The sequence below is a fragment of the Cyrtonyx montezumae genome, unplaced genomic scaffold, assembly GCF_038088225.1.
Source record: "Cyrtonyx montezumae isolate F1298 unplaced genomic scaffold, pur_monq_1.0 scaffold_23, whole genome shotgun sequence".
NCBI classification, from domain to species: Eukaryota; Metazoa; Chordata; class Aves; order Galliformes; family Odontophoridae; genus Cyrtonyx; species Cyrtonyx montezumae.
Window position 1 is genome coordinate 347,802 of NW_027071970.1, and position 25,147 is coordinate 372,948.

General features: G+C 49.5%; 3 protein-coding genes across 4 annotated transcripts in view; 2 read left to right on the top strand and 1 right to left on the bottom strand.

Moving 5' to 3' along the window:
• Nucleotides 1-14,508, top strand: part of TPCN1 (two pore segment channel 1) — a 47,249-nt gene extending 32,741 nt beyond the window's left edge. The window contains exons 11-27 of one of the 2 annotated variants that reach the window (XM_065738733.1): nt 806-930; nt 1,568-1,616; nt 1,810-1,873; nt 2,710-2,754; nt 3,814-3,870; nt 3,960-4,013; nt 4,542-4,614; nt 4,818-4,925; nt 6,121-6,192; nt 7,033-7,122; nt 7,879-7,994; nt 8,706-8,752; nt 9,314-9,382; nt 9,811-9,895; nt 11,023-11,159; nt 12,422-12,502; nt 13,641-14,508. In XM_065738733.1, coding sequence (XP_065594805.1) covers nt 806-930; nt 1,568-1,616; nt 1,810-1,873; nt 2,710-2,754; nt 3,814-3,870; nt 3,960-4,013; nt 4,542-4,614; nt 4,818-4,925; nt 6,121-6,192; nt 7,033-7,122; nt 7,879-7,994; nt 8,706-8,752; nt 9,314-9,382; nt 9,811-9,895; nt 11,023-11,159; nt 12,422-12,502; nt 13,641-13,763 — 1,395 coding nt within the window. In that variant the 3' untranslated portion in view covers nt 13,764-14,508. The remainder of the gene's footprint in view (nt 1-805; nt 931-1,567; nt 1,617-1,809; nt 1,874-2,709; nt 2,755-3,813; nt 3,871-3,959; nt 4,014-4,541; nt 4,615-4,817; nt 4,926-6,120; nt 6,193-7,032; nt 7,123-7,878; nt 7,995-8,705; nt 8,753-9,313; nt 9,383-9,810; nt 9,896-11,022; nt 11,160-12,421; nt 12,503-13,640) is intronic. The other variant, XM_065738734.1, reaches the window with a different exon arrangement.
• Nucleotides 14,509-17,143: 2,635 nt separating this feature from the next.
• On the bottom strand, nt 17,144-21,085 carry SLC8B1 (solute carrier family 8 member B1). The gene is made up of 15 exons (XM_065738735.1): nt 20,922-21,085; nt 20,576-20,728; nt 20,438-20,490; nt 20,295-20,351; nt 20,099-20,205; nt 19,862-20,029; nt 19,682-19,789; nt 19,556-19,612; nt 19,341-19,471; nt 19,129-19,270; nt 18,677-18,798; nt 18,425-18,578; nt 18,255-18,335; nt 17,908-17,972; nt 17,144-17,825 (listed from the first exon to the last, which is right to left on the bottom strand). The coding sequence occupies exons 1-15, from the start codon at nt 21,069-21,071 to the stop codon at nt 17,628-17,630; spliced, it is 1,746 nt and encodes a 581-aa protein (XP_065594807.1). The 5' UTR covers nt 21,072-21,085; the 3' UTR covers nt 17,144-17,627.
• A 19-nt stretch (nt 21,086-21,104) lies between these two features.
• On the top strand, nt 21,105-24,793 carry PLBD2 (phospholipase B domain containing 2). The gene is given in 16 exon segments (XM_065738701.1): nt 21,105-21,137; nt 21,578-22,458; nt 22,535-22,801; nt 22,897-22,983; nt 23,062-23,222; nt 23,225-23,278; nt 23,347-23,458; nt 23,460-23,514; nt 23,516-23,661; nt 23,724-23,818; nt 23,931-24,003; nt 24,095-24,176; nt 24,179-24,250; nt 24,381-24,413; nt 24,415-24,546; nt 24,617-24,793. Coding segments are annotated over 16 exon segments (2,451 nt in total). The 3' UTR covers nt 24,785-24,793.
• The last annotated feature ends 354 nt before the right edge of the window (nt 24,794-25,147 follow it).

Consider the following 25,147-nt stretch of genomic DNA (forward strand, 5'->3'; position numbering starts at 1 on the left):
GCAGGAGACTGAGAGCAGCCTCTGGTGTTCTGCTGCTCTGCTGGCAGGCAGGGAGGTCAGCTTCTGGAGAAATTCAAAGTAGTTTGAATGTCAGCCTCTGTGCAAGGCTGTGGAAATACCTCAGTAAAAGGAGAGAAATTTGTCCTGGAGTGCAGGAGGTCATTGATTTCTCCCTGATTCTGTGTGGGTTGAACACAAGAGCTTAAAGGAGGGGTGTGTTATACTTGTGAAGTTACAGCCTAGCTGCTAGCTTCTGCATGAATAAATGGTGTAGAGACAGAAGTCATTCACCTACAGAACAATTCCTTAGGGGGACAGAGCACTCCTCCTTTTAACTTACAGAGCAGGAAGAGAAGTAAGGCCCAAGAATACTTTTCCTTTGGTAATTTGATTCATGTTAAGGGCACATTAGTTATATTAAGGGTGTCTAAGGAAGAGCTTATAGTCTGAAAAATGTATCAGTAATAGGGACCTATTAGGTCATCTGTTCATTTCCCAAGAAGGGTGGTTGAACTCTGCTTAGGATGTCTGACTGAACAGCTTGTACAGGATGGGGACAACAGCGAACAGCTCTGCATGTGTTAGAAGAACCAAGTGCCAGGATAGCCTTCTGTATTCTGGGATAAAATCAGCAGATCTAAATAAATAGCTTCTGGTACTTTGAGGGTCAGTTATCATAGCATCTTACAGTAATATAGAAGCCCTGCTTAAAACAAATCCAGAGTGATAATTAAGTATGCTAGTCTGTATATGTTTCTGTCTGATGTCTCTACCCATGACATTCCTGTTTTATTTTTTTTCCTAGAGACCATCTGGAATTTCCTTCAAGCATTTTGAAGGGCTGTTGCGGTTTTACAAGCCTCGGATGAACACCCAAGAGCGATATCTCACTTTTAAAGCACTGAATCAAAGCAATACTCCTTTACTCAGGTAGGATGGTCTTATTGTAGCACCTTGAAGTTTTTGCCTTAATGTGCCACAAAGAAGTGTTGAAAAAGGCATAAGGAGAAAAGCTGAATTCTTAGTTGTAGACATCTAATGATACCACTAAGAGCCTGAGAATTTCAGCATCCTTTGCTTTCCAATATCTGAAAGCTGTTGCAGGCCTGACACTGAGCATTTAAATAAGCACTTATGTTGTAGTTTCTTTGTTTTTGTGTCCCTTTTCACATTTTGTTACATTGAAAAGAACATTTTCAAAAGTGCTAGAAAGGGTTTATACAAGTAGTTAAGACAGTCCAAGATTTTTGTGGAGAGTAGTACAATCTCTGTCCCTTGGAGCTTGCTGTCTAAGCCTGAGTTCTTTCCTCAGTGGTAGAATTCCAGAGTTTAGCAGTCAGTTTCCTTTGTGGGCATTAGGTCATATAGAGAATAAGGTAGCATTGCATGCTATTTTGAGTATTGTCAGCCAGTAACCTCTGGCCAGATCAGGAAGAGGTCAGTGTTGAGTTATCAGCTGCAGCTCTAGTAAGGAGTTTACAATTTCCTACTGATGATGCTTTACGAGAATGATTAAGGATTTAATCAACTCCAAGGCTCTGATCAGGTGTTTCTTTCTATTTTGCAGTCTAAAGGATTTTTACAATTTCTATGAAGTTGTTGGCTTAAAATGGAAGGTAAGTATATATTGGGTGGAGAACAGGGGAATTGATGGGGACAGGAGATCAAAGGAAGCCAGTGATTAAGGAGAAGGTGAGAAACAAAGACAGTTTAAAAGTGGATGATAGGGGCAAGGTGGGTCTCCATCAATGCGTATTTTCCAGGTGATATAGCATTGATTTATTTTGATGGTGGCTCTTGTGCTTCCAGGCAAAACGAAATCGTGAGCACTGGTTTGATGACCTTCCACGGACACCATTCCTTATTTTCAAAGGTTACAAGCTATGTTTAATTATGGCATGTATTGAAATAAAAAGAAAAGCATTTCTATACAAAGACAGAGTCCTCTGAAGGAACTTCCTCTTTTTAAGTAGAATAAGCTTGGCAGTGGTGAACTAAACCCTGAGTGAGGTTGTGGAAGACTGTTTTCTTTTATCAGCATAGATGCTTTTCAGCACAGGGAATTTATGGTTACTGAGTCTAGCAGAGTTTGCAGGTTTGTTTTTCCATGTCCCAGGTAGCAACTCAGAGGACTGACTGTGGAGTGGGACCTCTGTTGTCACAGAAGCTGCTAGGCTTCTTAGTCCCACTACATACCGATCAACTGCAGCTGCTCAGGATTGGGAAGATCTGAAATATCTGTCTATGTAATCTTCCTTGCAACTGTAGTTTATCTTCCATGCCCCAAATTTCCTGATTGAATGTAGCCATTCAGAAATAAGTTCTTATTGTTTTTGGTGTTTTATGCTGGGAGGAAACAGTTAACACCATCTTGATTCAAATGTATCATTGTCATAAGGGTCCTGCCTATCTTGGCACTTACCCTTTCTTGACAGCATATGTTCTTCATCAGTTGTTTTTACCTTTGTCTACATCACAAAACTAGTATATGGGGGTGGGGGAAGGCATCTGTGGGTTTAGGGTACTGAGTTCATTGCCACAAAAATTCTTGAAGAAATTTCAGCTTGGTCTCAAAAAGTTTCTAATCTGCTTAGTTTCTGTGCTGAGGATTGGTATGAGAAATATCTCAAAAAAGAAAATAGAGGAAGCTGTATGTGATGTATAGAAGGCTGTTTAAGCATTTATTTTATCATACTTTCCTTCCTGCAGGCATCAACATCCTTGTGAATTCCCTTGTATTCCAGTACACTATGTGTGAGTAGGAGCAACAAGCTCTTTGAAACACTCTCTTGATTGCATGCATCAGGGGTGCTGTTCTGTGCTAGGCCCTCTAAGAATGCAGCATATTGGGCCTGTTCTTTGGGCTGAAATATGGTTCCTGTATGAATTCTGGAGTTTGGATGGAGAGAGGGAGGGAATGTGTCTTTGTACCAACCATTACTGCAGCTTGAATTTGCAGCTCTAACTGTGTTGAGTCTTCTGGAGTGGCTTACTCGTTCAGTATTTCACCAATACACTTGTGGATCTTACTATGCAGGAATTGGCTCGTTGCATTTGGTGGTTAGCTTTCATAAGCCTTGAGGTTTTTAACTTGCAACTGAAGGGTGCTGGATAAGGAACTACCTTGCCAGTCAGCCTGTTTGCCCTTCAGAAGGTGCATGCGTCATTGCTGCTGGAGGGATTACTTGGCAACTGCACTGCCAGGGAGATGATTCTTTCCTCCTTTTGAGGAGGAGGAGTTCTTATTCGTGGTGTTGCTTCTTGTGTCCTAAACAGTCTCTTTCTGCTCAATAGTTTGTTGCCTTTTTTTGAGCATCAGAAGGGAGAGATTTTTGTAAATTAAGACACTAAATAAAAGGGGAGGGTAGGGGTGTGTGGAGATCTGAGTGGAAAGGTAAAATCCTGCACCTTCAGATCTTGGGTTTGAATGGTGGAAAGCAGTGACAGAGCTAAGATGACTGGGACTTAGCACTGCTTGGGGCACTTCCTTTGTCCTGTGCTGCTGGAGATGTAGTGCTTCTTAAAATCTTGTTGCAGAACTAGGATGAAGCTGAATGTTCTGCCATGTTATTACCTGTGTATAAAATAATTTTTGGTTAAAAAAAAAAAAAGGTGTGATTTGGATCATTGGTTTGATTTTCTTTCCTTCTGGAGACAAAAGTCTGAGTAGGAGTTTTGTGACTTTTCCAAGCTGAATTCAAATTGTTAGTTGAATCAGAAATACTGACCCTACCACATGCCCTATATTATAATCTTTCTGTTATCTTCTAATCTACAAATGTTTTTATATTGGATTTTTACTTTATTTTTCAGATACTGTGGTGGCTGTGAATGGAATTTGGATTCTTGTTGAAACCTTCATGCTGCAAGGTAGGAAACTTCACAGCTCATTTCTTGTCTATGATGGTGAGAGACTGAATAAAGGGAAGGCTAGAAAAAGTTCTTCTTGTGTCTTGCAGGAGGGAATTTCTTCTCCAGAAATGTCCCGTGGAGCTACATAGTCTTCCTCACAAGTAAGCTGATGCCACCCAACATGGCTGTGTTATTTCACAATGAATTGAGGATGGAGTGAGGGAATAGACAGCTCTATTGCCAGAGAACACATTCACAGGATACTGCCAGGATAGAGAGGAAAGTAGATGGTTCCTCTTTAAGATGTCTTTCTGCAGGTCAAGCTTAGGCTACCTGTAGCACCCATATGCTGGATGTGTTCCCATAGAATAAAAGGAGGTGTACAGGCAGGACTGAATTCCCCACACAACATTCTGGCCCTTATATATGGGAGCTTGTGCCTCTGCATTTGTAGCATGCTAGCCAAATTAATTGCTTTGTAGGCCACTCTGAAGAGAAATGTGTTGCTTTGGGGGGAAAATATTGTTTTAGTCATCTCACAATAAGGATGGCTGTTTGGTGTCTGTGAAACCAGTGTTCAGCATTCCTCTGCTCAAGAGACTGCTCATCTGTGTGAACTGCAAGGCTTTGTAAGCAGCATCACGTGGAGGGCTAATATTTCTGTTCATAGCTCTCAAATTGTTTTACAGTCTATGGCGTGGAGCTGCTCTTGAAAACCACTGGTCTGGGACCTGTTGAGTACCTGTCCTCAGGCTGGAATCTGTGAGTGCACAGTAAGGTTTTGAGAGGCGATAAAAATTGCTGCATTAGAAAGACTGACTTGTAATAGGAAGCGAGTGCAGGCTTCTGCACTTGGCCATGTTTATCCTGTTAGGGTGGAGCAGCACCAAGTACCCCCTCTGAGCTGAAATACTAGAATACTAGCGATGTATCATTGCTTTTTTTTTTCTTTTTTTCATTTCCAGCTTTGACTTCTCAGTCACCCTGTTTGCGTTTCTGGGGCTTATGGCACTGGCATTTAACATGGAGCCGTTCTACTTCATTGTTGTCTTAAGACCTCTTCAGCTCCTGAGGTGAGACAGGGAGGTGGTGTGGAGAGCTCAAAGAACAGGTGGGGAAGAAAACAGCAATGTATGTTTTCCATCATTTCAGCTGGGGACTGAACTCCTAACCAGGAGAGGGCAAGGATTGCTCTGTGGGTACGTGACCATGGCAAACACGAATCATGTAGAGTAATGAGATTAGCCAGTGTTATCAGAATGAATGATAACAAAAACTTCGGATGGGATATGAAATTCCATGCTCTGGAGCTTAAGCTGATCTCTAATAGAGATCAAGGGATTTACTGGGGGCAGATTATCCGATGTCTGCCTTCGTGGGGTTCTTACACCTCCTCTAAATTGTCTGATGCTGTTCAGAGAAAAGCTCCTCTGTCAGGGTGAGACAGTCTGAGCCAGTATAATAATTTCCATTGAATTACCTGAAATTACAGTTTTCAAAGGATACTGCTTTCTGGGGTGAAGTACAACCCTGCTCTGGCTGTATCTCGCTTTAAGCAAGACTGAGGTTTGTAACCTCTTTGCTGCTCACTAAAATGGGTCTGTTTTAACCCTCTTGTTTTAAGGTCCACTCACTATTGCAGTCCACTGGGGGAGTAGGTGGAAGGCATTTGAGAAGCAAAGTATTGCTTTGTTAAAGGCATGCTAATGCAGTTCAGCTTTTCAGTGAGGATTTAAAGAATACTTTGATGCTCAAGTGGGAGGGTGGAATGTTTTCTCTGCTGCCCCTCTGCCAAAGCTTGTGTTTGGTACCTTTGCTTCTTCATAAAGGCTGATGGCATTGACAGATTTGAAATTAGCAGGCAGTGTGGTTTCCTTTCATTGATTTTTATATGGTCGCAGAGTAAACTCGGGAAAGGTTGTGTCTGGAGAGAAGGATATTGAGTCCTGACTCTGTACATCTTTTGACTCTTGCAACTTTTTTTCTAAATAAAAACAATAATTTAAAAATGTTTCATCATGCTGCATAAGATGCGGGCCTTTCCTTGCGAGTCATTCATCCTGTAGGCACCTACCTGGATGTGTCGTAGGCATTGAACAGCAGAATGTTAGGTAAACAGAGAACAAGTGGAGATCCTATGAATATGGTGTCAGGAAACTTTACCTGTTTGTTAACCTGGGAGGTACAGAGAGCTGTGATATTTTTTAATATTCCCAGCAGCTCTGGAGAAGCTGCAGTGCGTAGGTAACTTCTAGCTTCTCCTTTCAGACTCTTTAAATTGAAGAAACGCTACAGGAATGTCCTGGACACTATGTTTGAGCTGTTTCCAAGGATGGCCAGGTAATGATTTACTCTCTCTGGATGGAGAAAGGGGTGTGAAGTTTAATGTCTAGGGCTGGGGTCCCTTTTTTTTTGGAGCAGTTTGTGATGGGAAGCTCTTGAATATCCTGGAGGTATTCAAGGAACATTTAGACATTGTGTTGAGGGACATGGTTTAGTAACTGTTGGTGGTAGGTGGACAATTGGACTTGCTGATCTTTTAGGACTTTTCCAACCTTGGTGATCCTATGATTCTGGGATGCTTCCTGTTTCTGTATGTTAGGATAAATAAGAGTTGATGTTTAACTTTTCTATCCCCTGACTTTTGGTAAGAGCGAGGCCCATTTGTGAGGAGTATCGGGATGAATGCACTCAGTCCCAGTTGTTTCCTTGTTCTTCATACAGACACTTCAGAGCATTATTGTGAAATGGTGGGGCAGAAGGAGCTTGGTGTTTGTGTGGGGCATCGTTGGATGTTATTTTCTTGGAGCAGAGCATTTTAGGTAGAGAGCATTGTTCTTGGCACTGTCCCAGCATCTAAGGATGTGGAGAGGGCAGAGCCAGTGTGTTGGTTTTCTAATTAAACAAACTTCACTACACAGTTTTTTTAGCAGAAAAAGTACAGTCTGGGAGGAAATCTAAGAAAAATTACAACAGCCCAGAACATTTCTGTTTTGAGTGAGTGGAAAGCTCCTTGTCCTAAGACCTTATGAATGAAAGTACGATGAGCATGGTGTGTCGATTTTCAGTGCTGCTTCCTATACCTTGGAAATTCCTTCCAGAGCAACCAGCCTGTGACTTTGTATTTTCCCTGCCTTAGTAACAGTTCAGTAGCACAGTATTTGTGGTTTTTGCCTCCAGCCTAGGTTTAACCCTGCTGATCTTCTACTATTGCTTTGCCATCATTGGAATGGAATTCTTTGCTGGTGTGGTCTACCCGAACTGCTGCAAGTGAGTGCTGCAAATCCATCTCTGTCTGCAGTGTGTTTGGTGCTAAGCCAGTAGTTGTGCCTCTGGTAGCCCTGTCTTCCTGGAGGGTGAAAGGAACAGAAAATGTATGAATGGGGCTTCATAGCTAAGGCAGTGTGCTGTGAAAGTCTACGTGACATGCTTCACTTCTCTTGGTATGATTGGATTATATGGCTTTTACACTGCTTTTGGAAAGGAAATATTTGATTGGTTTTAATGAGACCTGTATTGCTCCTCATGTAGATACACTGGGAGAACTTCTTTCCGATATTGTAACTAGGAACGCTTTTAATTTCAGGTCTTGAGCAAAGTTGAGATTTTCATTTCTGTTACACTAGAGTTGCTCTGATGTATGTTACGTATTTAGACCTAACTTTCTACAAGATAAATTCACTTTGAATTCACCTCATCTTGTGAGCTAAGCTATCCTGTGCCCTTTGCATCCTAAGTGATGGCAAACCATGTAGAAATGCTAAGCTTAAAGGATGTGAGCTGAGGAGACAAAAACATTTGGTTTCTCTGGTCTCATGTTTGCTGAACAATTAGAAAGACTCTCTGGGCTTGTGCTAATCTCTGAAGGTTTCTTCTCAGAAAAATTAGTTTTAGCCAAGAGGTAGAAACTACCACCCAGCTCACCACCTTCTAAGTGTTTCTGTATTTATAACCTGTATTTCTGTATTTATAACAAAATAATATTGCAGCTCTCTTCTCATTCTTTGTCATGGTTTCTTCAACCAGCACAAGCACAGTCGCAGATTCATACCACTGGGTGAACCACACAGTTGGCAACAAGACATCTGTGGAAGAAGGTTATTACTATCTCAACAACTTTGACAACATTTTGAACAGCTTTGGTAAGGACACTTTTTTCCCTAGCAAAGGTTATTCCATAGTGCATCTGTGTTCCTGCAGAGCTGGATAGCAGAACTGCAGTGCTCATGTAGACCTTGGACTCTCTGAGAGTTGTCCTAGCACACCTCAGACAACATCTTTCTCTTCTGTACAATGTCATCTGAGTAATAGCTTGCTCACTTTCAACAGTCAAGACTCATCTCTTAAAAGCCAGTGTTAAGCAAGCATATCTGTTATGACTGGTAAGCAGTCTGGATTTCCAGAAATATTTAAGAAGTGTTTCAGGTTACTTTCCTTCTATAGAACTAGCAGTAATGCTAATGTATTTATTTAAACCAACTGATGAAGAATAATTTGAATATGGTAATTACTCTTAACAGTTTTTCTTAATCTGTGAGCAGAGATGCTTATCTCCTGGGAATTTCAGAGATATCCATGCTCTGTTGGGAAAGGGTCAAGTCTGTTTCTTAGTCTGAAGAAATACAGATTAAGCCACGTTCCTGTTTCTGTGCATCTACTCTCTTTTGTCATCAGAGGGAAGATGACAAATTGCAATGATGAGGACCTGCATTCTGTGTCTGGAATTGCTAGTTGTGTTGAAACTTGGTATCTTGCTTCAGTCTACCCTGTCAAGTACCTTATTTAGAAATCATTCTAAAGCAGGTCAGGTTGGATAAAGCAATTGTCTTTGTTTTTCTTCTACTTGTATGCAGTTACACTGTTTGAGTTGACAGTCGTCAATGATTGGTACATAATCATGGTAAGTAAACCTCAGCTACAAACAGCACAGTCTCTTGCCAGTTGAGCTTGATCTTTCACGCTACTACTGATTTCTTCCCCTAGCATTTGGAGATGGGCAGGTCCCAGCACTGTCACTTGCTGTTGTCATGCAGTTGTTCCTTTAAATTCCTGGGTGATATTTGACCTCTATGACATGCCACCTGACATGTTTTCTTGTTGAACTTGACCAACCCTAGGCTGAATTTTGCAGTCTGGACAAGTGAAGTCACGCTATATTCCAGTTTATCACCCTGCTGTCCGAGCTGTGTTCTCATAGTAACAATGGTTCATACAACCACAGGCCTTGAGTGTTCAGTGTGTCTGCATATAGGAACATTTCATTTTGCTTTTAGAGACAGGTTACTTTCAAGACCCAGTTGGGGCACTGAGAGTTGTGAAGGCAGTCTCTGGGGTTAGCTATGGAGCTGTGAGTATGATAAAGATGGACAGAATTTATGCTGCCTTACTTCTGTTAGCAAGCAGTTAATAATAAGTTCTCCCTACTTTTGTGTACTAGTGACATTTTTCTTGTCTTCTCTAGGAAGGGGTGACATCTGAAACCACTCACTGGAGCCGCCTCTATTTCATGATCTTCTATATTGTGACCATGGTAAGTTTCTGAAGATGCTTCCTGTATCAAACTGAGGAGATGTTGAGGGGAAACAGCTTTTACTGTGTTACTGAGGGAGCTTCCATCCCTAAATGAGCACAGCTTTGTTCCTCTGCATAATGGCATCCAGAAAAGGGTGTGAGCCCACATCACTTGCAGGAAGTTATATTTATGAGCATCGACGAAGTTGGTGCTGCACAAGTCTGGGCCTTGGGTAAAGACTAGGTCAGCACAGCCTTTTTTGGGCCCCTTTGTGGTTGACTGTCACCAGTTGACTTTCAGACAGATGTGTGAATTGGGATATGTGCATATTGGAACACCAGGAGCTGAAGCACAAACCAAAATGCTCAGCTGTCTGTTGCTGAATTGGGCTGCAAGAATCCCCCAGCAGCAGCCTCCTGATCTCTTCTGTTCATGTCCTCTCCCAGGTGGTGATGACAATCATTGTGGCATTTATTCTGGAGGCTTTTGTCTTCCGCATGAACTACACTCGGAAGAACCAAGATTCAGAAGGTCAGAACTGAGGACTGGCTGACCCATAACATTGCATCTTCTCTCTGGTGTCTTATGTCTGGAGGAGAGGATCAATTGACTAGCAAAGACAAGATTTTTTTTTTTTTAATTTTTATTTTTTTTAAAGCCTGAATTCCTAAGCTCATTCTTATCCTTTTGTATAATATTTCTATCTGACCTTTCTGTTCTGCCCATTGTTTCTCCCTGCCATGGAGAGCAAGGAATGCTGCCTGTCTAGTCTTCTCTGTCTCCCAGTTGTATTTAGACTGGTGACCATATGCTGTGTTTGGATATACCTTTTTGAACCTTTTAAGAACAGATTGTGACTGGTCTCTCCATCCTGTCACACCTCTGTGAGTCATCACTTCCTCACTGTCCTTTGTTTCCTGAGCTGTGCATCTGTAGCTTCAAGGCCTTCTAATTTAGGCAACGTCAACATAGTCATTTCTTGAAGGCCTTCCCTGCTATTCCTAGGTGATTTACACCCAGACTTATCTATTCAAACTCTCTGTAAACTAATCTTAATTCTTTATAATTTTGTGCAGAGAGAAGCTACTGCACTGTGGTATATTTAATGCCAGAGGAATCTTCCTCACAGAAAGATGCAGTGAAGACCCCAGTCATAGGAGTAGATGTGATTAGCTCATCTGATCTTTCTTAGGTGCCAGAAGATCCAGATGCGTGGCATCATGCCAGTAGGAGCCAGGCATTATTAGTTGCAGAATCATTCTTCATCCTGATTCTTCATGTACCCAGTTTGAAGGGTGCAGTGAAAGGCATTAGTTAACATTTACTTCTCAAGCTGTGTTGGGCAGCTGAAGGTGAAAAGGCAGCAAATAGTGTTTGATTGTTTTGCTGGTTAGCTTGCAGGTAGCAAAAACTACAAGGCTTTAAAACATCAGGCTCCTTGGTATCTTAAAAGCTGAGACATGCTTGCTGGCTCTGCACGCTAATTTTTTTCATCCCTCTCTTGTTGGAGAACAAGGATCTATGTGTTCCAGTCAAGAAAGTAGATGTAGACTGTACCTGACATCTAGCTTGGGCCTGTTTGCTTTGCCTTCCAGGGTTGTGGAAGCAGTATTCATCTTCCTGACTTCTCTACCTGTTTCTTTTTCTTGCCTGTCCAGAAGAGAATGGCATTGTGTTGGAGAAGGAGATCTCCAAGGAGGAAGTGATTGGGATAATCGAGCTGTACAAGCAGAGTTCAGCTGACACCGAAACTTCTCAGCTGCAGAAGATTGTTTTGCAGATGGATAAACATGGGGTAAGAGGAAACCCATAATGTAGGTTCTTGGCTTGAAGAGAGGAAGACATGCCAGGCCCACAGGTACCTTTTTGCTATCTTCCAGAGGAAATCTGTATGCATCTTTGTCATATTTAGAGCTGAGCTGTAGAGAGGGACTCTGTGGAGCTGGCACGAAGTTGTGCTGCTTTGGAAAAGTAGCAGCTGAATTTCCTCTGTCCTCTAAATAGCCCTGAGAAAGACTCATTACAACCTGCAGACTTTACATAGAGCTCTCCTGGCCCAGTACTGGCTGGAAAGAGCATATTTATCTTTCTCCTGAAAAGCTGCTCTCTTATTCTCCTGTCTCTCTTTCTGTGCCATCATATACTTTCATCTGAACAGTCTTGAAGCATAATGCAACAGTGCATTCACATTGATTCCAAACACAGTTTTCTTATCACATCATTGCTTACCTTTTTGTTCCAGAACAGGATGGACAATTGGAAAGATGAGCTGACTTGGCTAAGTGCTGTTGTGTCAGAGAATTGCTGGCTTTTGCAGCAGTTCTCTGGGAGGAGTTTAAATGATTGTTTTAATAACAGCTATCATATTTGTGCATCCTTTATATATGAAGTGCCAGTACTATAGTCCCTTAGTGGACCTGTACTTACTGTGGTTGGCTTGGTAATTAAAAGTTGAGTTCTTGTTCACACAGAATAAGAATAATGATGCTACTTAAAAACAGACTTCAAGACAATTAACTGAAGGATGATGTTTTCAGCCTTGCAGTGGAGTACAGAATGATGGTCTAGAGTTTCTTTGGTGCTGTTCAGATGACTCATAGGCAGAGAGTTATTCATAACTCAGCCTTCTGCTTATGTGATCTAAAAAGTCTAGGCCTGTGAACTAAGTTGTATGCACTAAGCAAATGAGAAGTATTCTAAGCTGCGATCTTCCTTTGGAAGGTTGAATTTGAGCCTTGCTCCAGATGGTATGTTCTTCTGACAAAACTGAGTGCTCCTGACAGAGCTGTATCCATTTAAGCTGGTCTCCTGCAGCTCTTTGTAGCCTTCAGGGATCCCTGTAAATACCTCTCAGCCTGGAGCAGAGGCCTGTATTTAGTCATGTGTGCTCTAAAATGCCGTTGTCTCCTAGCAATGAGAAGAGCTTAGAATAGCCTAAGCTCCTGAGTGGGTGACAGGCATCTTCCTGAAGGATGCCAGAAGCTCCAGCACTGCTCCTGTGAGATGCTTAGTGACTGATGAATGTGTTGATCTCCTCCTTCCCCCCTAACTCCTTAGCAAGTGTCAACGTTGTTTCTGGGACGCAGATCGAGGACGAAGAGTGACTTGAGTATGAAGATGTATGAGGAGGAGATTCAGGTATGTGGATGAGTTGGAAGTACCAGGAAGCAGAACAATTCACATTGCCTAGAATTACAAACTGACATTTTTAAACACAGGAGGCATTCTCCCTCTGAGACTCGAGCAGCTCTGTGAAAAGAGCAGGCAGTAGAGGAATTGTGCTTTTGATTCATCGGTGCTGGTGTTTGGGGACTTTGTTAAATGTGTCAGAGCCTCCTCGGTGGGTTCAGGAACCCAGCTGTATTGATGATATGCACCAGCAGTGGTAGTAACAGTGCTGGCTACGTGTAGCTGCTCAGCTTGCCAAGCTTACTCACGCTCATGAGCGTGGGCATTGGTTACTGGGCTAAGAGCATGTGTGTGGTGTGTTCCAGGGACTTAGCTGCACAATGCTAATTTGTTAAGGCACTCAGATGTGATTGTGTTTGAGCTTGGGTGTGTCTTATGCAGAAACTAAGTGGTCTGCAAGTGCCACTTGTTCCTTCAGAATAGTAGGCAAAAGAAGATGGGAAAAGTTCAAGTCAGCTGATTCTCTGGATTGTTTAAGGCATTGCTGTCAGTGTTCTTCAAGGTTAGGAGGCTTATGCCATTAATTTGATTACTTTTTGAGGACCATGGACTAGTATTATGATTAGCAGTAAAAGCATTAATCTCATAACCATTTGAATGTTTCCTTTGTGCCCTGGGAAGCTAGCTTGTGGCTGAGTCTTCAGTCCTGCTAACAAAAATAAGCACATTAATTGTTGTGGAGGGAATGATAGTCCACAGTTAAGCGCCCTGCCTGTTCTGCTTGGTCTCTGACACAGGGATGTAATGTCTTGTAATATCCTGGGTGCAGTTTTCTAAGCCACAGACATCACTGTGATGTCACTGTGACAGTCTCTGGACATTGGGGAACAGCTGAGTGTGATGTCTCCTTGCTTTGGTTTGTCAGGCCTGGCAGCTCAGCCAGCTGTAGCTCAGCCACAGTTGCTCCTTCTTGCTCAGGCTGTGAGTGCTGATATGTGAGCACATCCTTCATGGTTGTGCTGTGGTTGATATGGAGACTGGGCTGTAAAACAGGGCTTTGGACGTGTCCTTGTAGACTGGGGGTCCTGCTGGTGGCTGTGCAGCAACTTCAGGGCTGAGGCTGATCTGTTCTGATATTCTGTCACAGGAATGGTATGAGGAACATTCCAGGAAGGAGGAATCCCAGATACCATTGCAAGAGTCTGCATCTGCTTCCCAGAGCTTTCTGAAGCCCCTGAGCCTCCGACAACGTTCCCAGACTGTCATCTAGGCCTGACTAGTGCAAGCTGCCTTCTATGCAATAACGTAGAGTATTACTTCACAGCATATACGTTGGGATGATGTACATAGATCTCTTCCATGTACCAGCTGGCATTAGGGATGAAAGCTCTTCCATTAAGCAGCAAAAAAAAACAGGTGGACCCATGTAAGACTGCTACAACCAGACTGAGCATGATGCCTGTGCTCAGCACAGAGTGAGCTTCTTGGACAGAAATGGAGACCTTCTCCCTCTGAACTGCTTCCCAAGCTTAAGCCTGCTCTTTGTCTTAGCAGTAACAAACCCTGGGGAAAGGGATGTGTAATCCATTAACAGCAGGACATGCACTGAGGCTACATGCTTAGAATTTAGAAATAAAAATAAAAAATAAAATAAAAGCCCTTTTTGAGAGTCTGCTTCACTTAAAGGGTACTATTAACCTAGGAATAAAAGAACAAGGAGAGAGGTTGTTTTTGTTTGGTGCTTGTTTTTTGTTGTCTTTTTCCTCTCTACCCTTCCTTTTGCAAAGCAAGAAGGGGCATGATATGCAACTTCAGCTTTTGAAGAGCAGTCTGCCTTTTCCCTCCTTTTGGTACACCTAGATGCACTCCCTTTAGTAGATCCAGCTCTGACTGTTGAGCTGTCCTCGAGCCATTCTGTGGCACCTGGTGCCAGAACTGAGGGGCAGAAAAACAGAGGAGACAAACTCTGCTGTAGCTGTCCAGTATCTGCACCTCTGCATGTCAGTTATGCCCAGTGTACTTCCTGGGATTCCTAGGATCAGAATAACCTCTAAAATCCCTCAGCTCTCAACTTCAGAGAAGGGTGATTCTGCAGGGTGACCTCTGTCACTTCACCACCTGCTTGTAAATGGCAAGTCTTTGGCCAGTCATTAGTTCAAATAGATGACTGTGAAGGAGAGGACTTTGTAGCTGCAAGCCTGTGGCTTATTTCTGCGTGGGTCTGAAGCTTATGGATAGAGTCCATCGAACAGGTTGGCCCTCAGCTAGGTCATTGCTTTGTTTGAACAGGAGGGTGAGTCACAGCACAGCATGTGCAGAACTGTTGCTCAGGCTGGCAAATGCTGACTGGGTCATATCTTAGGAAGTTCCTCTGCTGAAGGGCTTTACTGTTCCCTTGAATTCTGGATGCAGAACTGTGAAGGACAGTGATTCTTCTCACCTGCTTGCTTTTCAGTGTCTGGCATGGAGGCTGCCAGACCTGGTAGCTGGGGAAGGAAAAGAAAGGGGGAATGGGGCTCCCTTGCCATCTCTGACACGTTAATTGTGGGATGATTGCAGGTTGCTTCATCTCTTGTGCTTCATTACTGTGAAGTAGTGACAGCGTGTCTCTGAGCTCCTTTTTTATCCTGTCACCACAGAAAATGCTGAGAGTGAAGAGTGTATCTCAGCATGGAAGTTCCCCTTACCTCTTGCTGTTTGATCTTTTCTCAGGTTCAAATGTACAGTGGACCTAGCAGGGATGGGAGGCTTTCCCCTTCCTCTGGGTGAACTGGGCAGTGGGATGTAGGGAATGGGCACACATCCCATATACCCGTTTTTCTTTTTTTCTATGTAGTACCACCACATGGCACAAGGACAGATGGATAGACTGATCCTACATGAGTAGACGAGAGCATTTTTGGGGGAAAAGATGAGATTTTCAGAGGCAGGCAGTGTGATCTGTGCTCCTCATCTCTGAACAGCCAAATTCCCTGGGTGCCTCTGGGCAGTTGTTTCCCTTCTGGGTACTCCAGGTGGTATGAAACTACTTCTGAGCTGAACTGTGAAGGACCTTAAAGGGCTGTTTTCCAAATCATAAATTTGACCATAAATTAATGAACATTGCATCGTTTCTCTTGCTTCGCTGTGTTGGGCTGCAGCCTAGGAGACTTACCTGTGCTAGTCCTGGGGCTGAGGGAGCATTGTGAAAGTTAGAAAATAAAATGTGGTTGTGTTTAAATTCTTTGTTACTATGCCAGTGCTGTCATTGACTTTTTCTGTAGCTGTAGCTTCATGCTGTGCTGCAGGGGCACTGAGCTGCTCACACATGGGGGCAGGGCTCTGGTGCTGGGGAGCAATGTCGAAGCCCCTAGACTGGGCTGTGGGGCTCAGGTGTGGTTTTTATGGTTCTGTACTGAGATGTTGGTTTGTCCCCATGTACACACTGTATTGGTGTTTTTTGTTTGTTTGTTTGTTTTTTAGCCAAGGAGGATCACAGAAATTTACTTCTTTGGAAAAAAAAGTTCTAGTACTGGGGCTTCCCCTGCTATTTACTCTTCATTCCCCCCACCCACAGACTAACGAGACAATCATTTTGTAGGGAACAAGGGAAGAACACTGCAGGATTCTGTATGCTGGTCTTTCATTTATAGTTTTATGGACATGTCTGTAAAACGTTCTCTAGATTTTTCAAGCTAGAAGCAGCAGCTTACTTTCCTCCTGATGCTTGTTTTGGAAGGAGGGCTTGGTTTCAGATTACAGATTGCCACATCCCTGTGTCCGCCCTCTCCCCGTGGCAACTGCTTGCAGGAGCACTTGTCACATGCATGAATTCTTGCTCCTGGCCCTTGCCAGCTCACAGCCCAGATTCTGACCCCCTGCCAGTTTTCTTCTGTGTATTACACTAATGTTTTCAAACTTTTTGTTTTTGTAGCTACCCCCGAGGGGTAGGAGGGGCTGCAGAAGCCATTGCTCCTTCACCTCAAGTGTCTGTGTTGCATGGTGGTTGTTGAAAGCTGGGGTTGGAGGCAGTAAATCCAGGGCAGAGCCAATAGCAGCCAGCAAATTGAATCTGAATTCTTATGAAAGTGCTTATCCAGCCAGAGACTTGAGGAACAACCTGAGCCCAGAAGGAAAGAGAAGCAGGCTAGGAGAGCTTGAAAGCTGACAGCAACAGAGTGCTGCTTGTGCAACCATCCTCTGTCCTCACAGAGCAGCACTAGGGTTTACCTACAGCAGTGCATCCCTGGGAGTGGCATCAGAGCTGGTGGCTGCAGCCAGCGCCGACCCATGCCCATGCACTGTACTGCTTCGCCAGCAACTTCAGCTGCCATGTGACTGCTGTTGGGCAATGCACAGGCAGTGACCCCAGAGGAAGCTGTGGCCCTAGGCTGTGTTGCAGGGCCTCTGTCTCACCCCAAGCAATCCCAGGTCCTCCCCTGTAACCCAGCCCCCAGCCACGGCTGCACACACTACCTTGCAGTAAACACCACCCACGGAGGCTGTGTAGTTTTTAATTGCAAGTTGTCAGTTTTTACACTGTCTAAATCTAGTTTTGCCAGAGGCTATTGGCTTGTGGGAATCTGAGTACCAAGTCCTTTGCTACAGCTCAGTCCATGCTGTGCGTGTCCAATAAAAAACAAACAATATTTTTCAACCTGAATTAAAAAAAAAGCAGGCTTCTGTGGGCTGCTCATCAGCTTTGCATGCATTAACCTGCTCTGGTGCTTTGCATCACCTTAACACCTCTGCTTGCTCTTTCAATTCACCTGCTGAAGACTCATTACAAGGAGCAGCAATAGACATTCCTAAAGTTGCACTCAAGCCTTTACTTTCTCAGTTTCCCCATAGTGCATGGCTGCTAGCCCTGATCCTGGCCCAGAGGAGCCCAGATGGAGACAGAGGTAAAGGGGTATCCCAGCACGTGCTCTCCACCAGCCGCTCCAGTCCTGTGCCCTGGGGCAGCAGCCAAGCCTTTACCCTCATCTTTGTTCAGAGACACCTCAAGTTAAACAAAGTTCAACAGAGTAGAGCAAGGAGATGGCTAGTGCCTAATAAAATCCTTTTCTTTTCCCCAAACACAACCAGCAATTTTGTCAGAGAGCAAACGTGGTCCTGTGGGCTGCGACAGGGCAGGGACATGGCCCTGCAGCACTCAGGTGGCAGTCAGGTGGATCACCCTGAACTCGGTGAGCAGGGCCACACAGAGAAAGGCTAAGTAGTAGAGGATGAGGCAGATGCCGTACGCCTTGCCCAACTGGAAGCACTGCGCCGGCACTACCACAAAAGAGAATGCCAGGCTCAGCCCCAGGGCCCCAGCCAGGATCCATACCAGGAGGCTGTCAGGCTCCAGCTGATGGGGAAACAAAGGGATATTGGGTGACAAGGAAGTCCTGCCAGTGCCAGCCCTGCTGTATTGCAGCCAGCAGCCTTACCTTTACCACCACCAGGCCACTGGTCATCTGAAGCAGGCAGCCCAACCCCACACCCACCAGAATATCTGAGGCCAGTTCAGGGTGAAGAAACAGCACAGCATTCCCCCAGCCCTGGAGGTGGGGACAGCACCATTTCTCTATCCCAGGCTGGGTAGGCCATCAAAGTTCAGAATGCTCGAGGACAGGTGGCTTTGGCATGGTCTGGGGTTCCCTGGGGAGGCAGAGCCTCTTCCCTTCCCTCCCTGTGGGGGATCTCAGGATGGATCCTGCGCAGTTCAGATCCCCCTAGAAGAAGGCCCGAGTAGCACCCCAACCTGCCTCCCAGCACCCAGCTCCCCAAAGGATACTGAAGATGATGCCCCCAAAGCAGGCAGAGAAGGCCATGCGGGGGTAGCCCTGCCGTGCCATGGTAAGGTCAGAGAAGGTATCTGCAGGGCAAGAACGGGAGATGCTGTGTGCTGCCCACATCCCACTAAGGTATAGCATGCCCCAAAGCTGGATAACGCAGGGCCCTTACCTCCAATGCTGTTGCCCCATGCCAGCAGGGTCAGGCCCAGCACAGTGTTGCTCAGCTCAAAGATGATGCCCAGGGTCCGCAGGATGTTCACTAGCTCCGTGGCTGCTGCATTGATCCACATAGCACTGGACAGGAACCCGAGGAAGGCAAATACCTACCGAGACCAGATGAGCTGGGTGCTGGCTGTACCCTCTCAGGGCAACAGAGGCACGGTCCTCTCCCAGATATTGCTCGGGGACAGGGGCACCTTACACAGTGGTATTTGGGTGGCACTTCATTGCATGTGCTTAAGAAGATGATGAGGGCTAGGATGGAGCCAGCCAGAGTGACCAGTGCCCAGACTGGGAAGACGCCCTGGATCTGGTACAGCCCATCTGCATCAGGGAGAGAGAAAGGGCAACCTCATGGCCCCACAGGCTGGGGAGGACCCTGCCAGACTGGGGCATAACACCAAGCCCTGTCCCCTGAAGCCAGTGCTCTCCTGCCCTGTTTCTCCCCTGAGACCTGAACAGAGGGGCCCCAACGAGCTCAGTGATGGGCCCTGGCTGCAGTGGCACAAGAAGATGGGTCTCCTGATGGGAGACCCTGGGGGGGATGGGCAGGATGAGGCCATCCCACTGCAAGCCAGGCCTTCAGTGTGGGGCTTCGGGGCCATCCCAGTCTTGGCCTCTCCTTGGGGTCTGTGAGGGTACATAGACTCTTACAGGCCCCTGACTTGAGGGTGAGGACACAGAGCAGGGGACCAGTGATGATGTGCAGGCAGTTGAGGGGTCTCTTCCAGTTCAGGTCTTCCTTGTCAGGGTCCACCACAGGTACAGTGAGCAGCAGCACCAGCTCCACAGGGACCTGGGAGGAGGGGGCTCATGAGTGCCACATCCCCCAGCACACTGCCCTTCTCCCATACCCTCCTGCTCACCTTGAGCACTTTGAAGAGCCGCCAGTACCAGGGCTTCCTCCTCCACTTGCGCTGGTCCAGAGGATTGAGGGCAGTCCTGAAGATCTGCAGGGAGGTCTCACGGTAGGGCAGCAGGGGCCGGTACTCTTCACCTGTGTGGGGCCACAGAGCTGTGCTCTCCACAAAAGTCCCCCAGCCCAATCTGCTGCTGGAGACAGCCCCACAGCCCACCTTACCGTACTCCCCACAGTTACTGCCTGAGGACTCCTGCTCCTCAGCATCTGTTGGTATCACTGTGGGGGAACAAGGGGAAAGCGAGGGAGTGTCGAGATACCTCACTGGCACCGCAGAGCACTCCTTACCTGGCTCCTGTGGCCCAGGGTGGGGCGGCCTATCCCCATGCTGCCAGCGGTGAATCCAGGTGCACAGCACCACAGTGAAGACATAGAAGATGTAGAGCCCCAGGTACCCTGCCGTGGGGACAGAGAGGTTATGGGCCCATAGGCTGCTCCCATCTGCTCCTGCACCATTATGGCACTCACCTAAAGCTTCCCCCAGCGTGATGTGGCCAAAGTAGAGGACCAGGAAGGTGAGGAAGACAGCCACCATGTAGAAGGTGATGTCCCGGAAGAAGGGCCTGGAGGCCACTGTGACAGGCTTCACCAGGGCAATGCTCCCAGCCACCACCGTGGTCACGAAGACGCCAGCGCCTGCCAATGCAATGCAGCCCAATCAGCGGGGTCCCTGCCCCCCCAGCCCCCGGCCAGCCCAGCCCTCACCGAAGACGGCCCCAACTGCTAGCCCAGCCGTGCGTGGGTCGGAGAAGGCCACCACGGCGCTGAAGACATCCGGTGCCCCATTGCCGAAGGCCAGGAAGGTAACACCATGGAGAGCAGCGTCAAGGAGCACCCCACCGTGCCAGGTCCCCATGATCCCCCACTCCACAGCCCCACGCCCCCATCCGCCAAGGATACTGCCACGTTGTGGGACAGCTTCAGGTTGGTGGCGATGGCAGACAGGTTGGGGCAGAAGCTGGAAGCGCACAGAGAGGGGTAACAGCGGCGCGGGGACGCGGCGCGGGGCCGTCCTCTGCTCCGCGCGCCTCCGGGGTTACTCACAACTTCTCCGCCGTCACTCCGAGAATGACGAAGAGATAGAGGAGCCAGAGTACCTGCGGGCGGAGAGCTGCCGCGTCGCCCGTGGCCGAGCATCCCCGGACGGGGCCGCCAGTCCGCCTCCCCCGTCCCCGCGCTCACGTAGAAGCCGACGGGCAGCGGAAGCAGCGCGGCGGGGAAAGCGCAGAACGCGCCCCCAAGGTAGTCGAGGAAGCCGCCGTCCAGGCGGCAGTCCGGGGTGCTGCGCACGAAGCGGCACCAGTCGGAGCTGTTGTGCTTCCGCACCTCGCGGCACTGCGGGAAGAGCTGCGTGTCCCAGGCGCGTCCCAGGCGCGTCCCCGGCGGACGGGCAGCGTTCCTCCTGGGGTCGCGGCCGCATTTCCGTCCCTGCCTCAGTTTCCCCCTCCGTCTCACATCCGTGGGGCGGCGGCAGAGGCCGACACGAGGACAGGACCCGTCACCCCCGCCGCTTCGTGTCCCCACTCACGTCCACGCCCCGATCGTGTCCAACGCTGCCACACCGGGTCCCCGCGTCCAGAGCCGCCGGCGGACCCGCGCGCTGGGACCCGTCGTGCCCCGCCAGCGCCCCGGCCACGCTCAGCGCCCCGGCCACGCTCAGCGCCCACAGCGGCCCCATCGCACCCCACGGCTCGAGGGGGAGCTGGCGCTCATGGGGGGCGGGAGCAATGGCCGGGGGGAGGTGGTGGGGGAGAGACGCGGATAGGAGCGGGAGTAGAAACACAAACGGAAACAGGTAACAGGGACAGAAATAGGAATCAAAATGGGAAAGAAAAATAAAAATATAAAATAGGAACAGTGTTAAAAATAGAACTACAAATACAAACAGAAATAGGAATAAAAAGAGGCCGGGCCGCACCGAGCCGCCACGGCTCCGCTCCCGCGGGAGCGGAAAAGCAGGGGCTGAGCGGGACAGGGAGGCACCCAAATCCGGGGAATAGCGGAGATCCGACGAGCGGCGAGAACACGGCTCCGCTGGCAGCGGGACCATCCGGGAACCCGCCCTACCCCCCACCCAGCATGTCACGCAGCCCCGCCGTTGTACTCGGGCAGCTGATTTCCCCCCCGCCTTAAAGGGGCCGCCCCCCTACGCTCTTAAAGTGACAACGCCTCTTTGTCGCACAGGAAGAGGGGGCAGAGGGTCCACCCGGCCGAGGCCCCGGCGCTCTTAGGGCACCGCGCTCAGCGTGGCCGTGGGTGCGAGGCCGTAGGTTGGCCTCACGGCAGAGCGCCGCCGTCACGAGCGTGCCAGGTCTCGGACGGGCACTTGAGGGGGTGTCGGGATGCTACCAGGCAGGTGCCACAAGACCGGGCCGGGCCGGGGGAGATGCGTGTTCCCCGCGGGATGGGGGGCTCCGAGCCCTCTGTTGCTTGGCACCTCCCGGGGACTTTACCCGCTGGGTGCAGCGGGACCGGGAGGTAAACCGCCGAGATTGCGTAAGGCTGCAGCTGCTGCTGCGCTCCCATGCCGCCCGCGTCACACACCGCGCAGAATCCACGGCGGGGCAGGGCGGCCGCGGCAAGGAGGCCGTGGGGTTGCCCCCTGTCGGGCGCGGCGTGGCCGGGGTGCTGACGGCCGTATCCCCCCTGCGTGGGGCTGGGAGTTTGGGGCCACGCAGAGGGGATTGGGATGGAGAGGGGGAGGAAGAAGCGTCGGACGTCGGGGACGTTGTGGGACCGATGGGAAGAAGTACCCATGGGGTGAGGAGAGGCCGCACGAGACCCGGGCGGCCGCGGTGTGGGGACGTGGCTTATTTCGCATCCCGCCCGCTTCCCCTCGTCACGCCCCTGTTCCGGGGTCGGCCCGGCCCCTCCCGCGATGGCGGTGCCGTGAGTGCTGCTGCCGTGGTCGTGTGGTTGTCGGGGACCGCGGTCGGCTTGACCCCTCCGCCCCGCAGCTCCTCCGTGCTGCTGGAGCCCGGCTCGGGCCGGCTCCGCGTGCTGCCCAGCCGCCAGCCCGCCGCCGTCGCTTGGGCCGAGCTCAACGACCACAATCGGGCCGTCGGGTAAGGGCCCGGGGATGTACGGGTCCGTGCGCGACCACCCCGGCGCTGCCCGCTCTGATCTCGCGCCGTGCTCCAGGTGGGTGTTCTTCGAGGCGGCCACCAACGCGTCCTTCAACGACAGCCTGCAGACCTGTGCAGCGGGACGGGGACGGTGTGTGCCAGCGCCGTTACCGCAGCTCGTCTACATGCAGTGGGTGAACACGGCCGTGGGCTGCTGCGGGCCTTTGCGCTACGAGACGCAGTACTGCCGCCGGCTGCGGAGCTACCTGGAGGCCAGCCTGGCCTGGATAGAGGAGCAGACGGGCTCCGGCTGCGACCGCACCTACTGGCGCCAGGTGGGGCCGTCCGGGCCGGGACCGGGACCCTGCAGCCCTCGGGAGCCGTCCCCGGACCGTGGGGACCGCCTGTCCCCATTCCCCCGTCTCCTTGTCTCCCCAGGGTGCACCTGGTGCTGCAGGGACTGAAGGACAGCTACTGCGGGCACATGGCCCTCCCCGCCGACTGCCTCGCACCCTTTGGTTTCCTGTGAGGAATGTGCTCCCCCACCCCTCGGGCTGGGCGCACCGAGCTTCCCTACCCCAAGCTGGGAACAGTGGTCAGCAGGGAGTGCCCTGGCCTGATGCCCTGCCACTTGCTGCAGCCGGGGGAGGACCTGGAGGACCTGGAGGTGGCCTTCAGCCCTGCAGTGCCCGCTGGGCATTGGTATTCTTGCTCAAGCTGCTGCCAGGACCTGCTGGTGGCCCACGACACCTGGGCACCCTACCAGCCATGCTGCATCTTATCAAGAAGTACACGCTGCCCTACCACACTGAGCCTGGCAGTGTGTGTGGGGCTGGAGGTTGTGCTGTGTCCCCACCTGCTGCCTGAGCCCCTACTCTGCTTCCCCAGGCACCACCTGCATTCCAGGCAGCGTCCAGGTGTTCTCCTGCTACCCCAGCACCATCTTCTGTGGAGATGACTTCTACATCCTGAGCAGCAGGCTGGTAAGTGCCACCTGTGCCCTGGCCTCGCTCAGCCCTGTCCCCACAGGTTGCAGTGGAGACCACCATTGGGAACAGTGAGTGACAAGGCATGCTGGCAGTACCTGCGGCCTCAGGGCAACGTCCTGGAGTGGCTGTGGAACATGGTGGCCAACTGGCTGGCCCACAGCTGCACTGAGTGGGACAGCATCTTCTTGCACTTCAACGGTGGCATCTGAGTGGGGTGGAGGGGAGAAATGACCCCTCCTTGGAGTGTCCACCAAGGGATGTTGTGCTCTCCCTCAGGTACAGCAGCCAGTGGATGCTGGTGGACTACAAGGTGTGCTCACCGGGGCGCACTGCCCTGCAGCAGGGCCTGCTGATGGTGCTGGAGCAGATCCTGTGAGTGCCTCTCGCCCTACAGTGCCCAGTGGGCCAGGGTGGGCTTCCTTTGCTGGTGGCATGGCGCTTTGATGGTGGTGGCCCTTCTGCCAGCAGTGGGGCTGCTGCTCACAGTTCTCCTGCATGTGGGTGATAAGACAGAGCTGCTGTACCAGCAGGGGTACTGGGACAGCTGCAACATGCTGCAAGCTTCATCCAGCTTCACCTCTCTGCCCAGCCCTACCATCCCATGCTGAAGGGCAGGCAGGGCTGACTGTTCCTGCCCCCCTGTCCAGGTACTTTGAGGAGATCTTCAATGCCAGTGGGAACCTGGAGCTAGTGCAGAAGTATGGTGACTGGTTCACCTATGACAAGAACCTCTGCACAGAACCCAGGTCTTCCGCAGGAACCAGATGCAGGTCCATGACATGGATTTTATGGTCTGTCTGATGAGATGGGTTCTGGCCCCCTGCATCTTCTTCCAGCTTTCACCCCTAGGGGTTTTCCAGTCTTTGTGTCAGATTTTCACCGCAGTCGTTGCGTTCCTTCTTGAGCCTCATCTGTTTCTCCCTACTGCCTGGCAGGTCCAACAGCCACCTGCAGGACCCACTGTTAACAGTGCAGGTGCTGCAACCCACCCCACAACACTGAGAATGCCATCTCCACTCGCTCCAATCTCAACCCAGCTAATGGCACCAACCCCTTTGCCACCTTGTGCCAGCGCTGTCACGGCAGCAGTGACACCAGGGTGGGCATTGCCCTGGCCCCTGCTATGACATCCCTTCCTGGAGATCACACCTCCACTCCCCTTTCATAAGGCAACCTTCTTTGACATGACCCACACCTTTGGGCTGGTGGCTGCCAGCAGGCCAGCATGGGACAATGTGCCAACCTTCCGCTGAATCACATCCCCCTGCAGCCACCTGCTGTGCATGGGCTACCCTGACCTCTGGAGGTTTCCCCCCATCAAGGTCCGCTGGGACTGAGCCAATGCTGTACATCTCCATGCCTTTCCCTGTGTCTGTGGGATGGGAGGCTGCAGGGAACTGCCCCCTACATTTTTCTCCCCCCCACTTCTCTCACCTTTTGCTGCTGCATAATGGGCTGTCTGCCAGTGGGCTCCGACCATTAGTCCCAAAACCTAGCACAGAAGGGATACCTCCCACAGGGCTCCTGATTCTTGGGGCTGTCTCTGGAAGAGGGGTTCCAGGAGGTGGGGGCTGGTACTCAGACAGCTGCATGGCAGGGAGGGGTGAGTGGCCAGGGTTGGTGTAGCAAAACGCTCTGCATGCAGCAGAGGTGCTGATGGCTGTGCTTTGTGCTCAGCCTATGTTCTGTGGTGTGTGCAG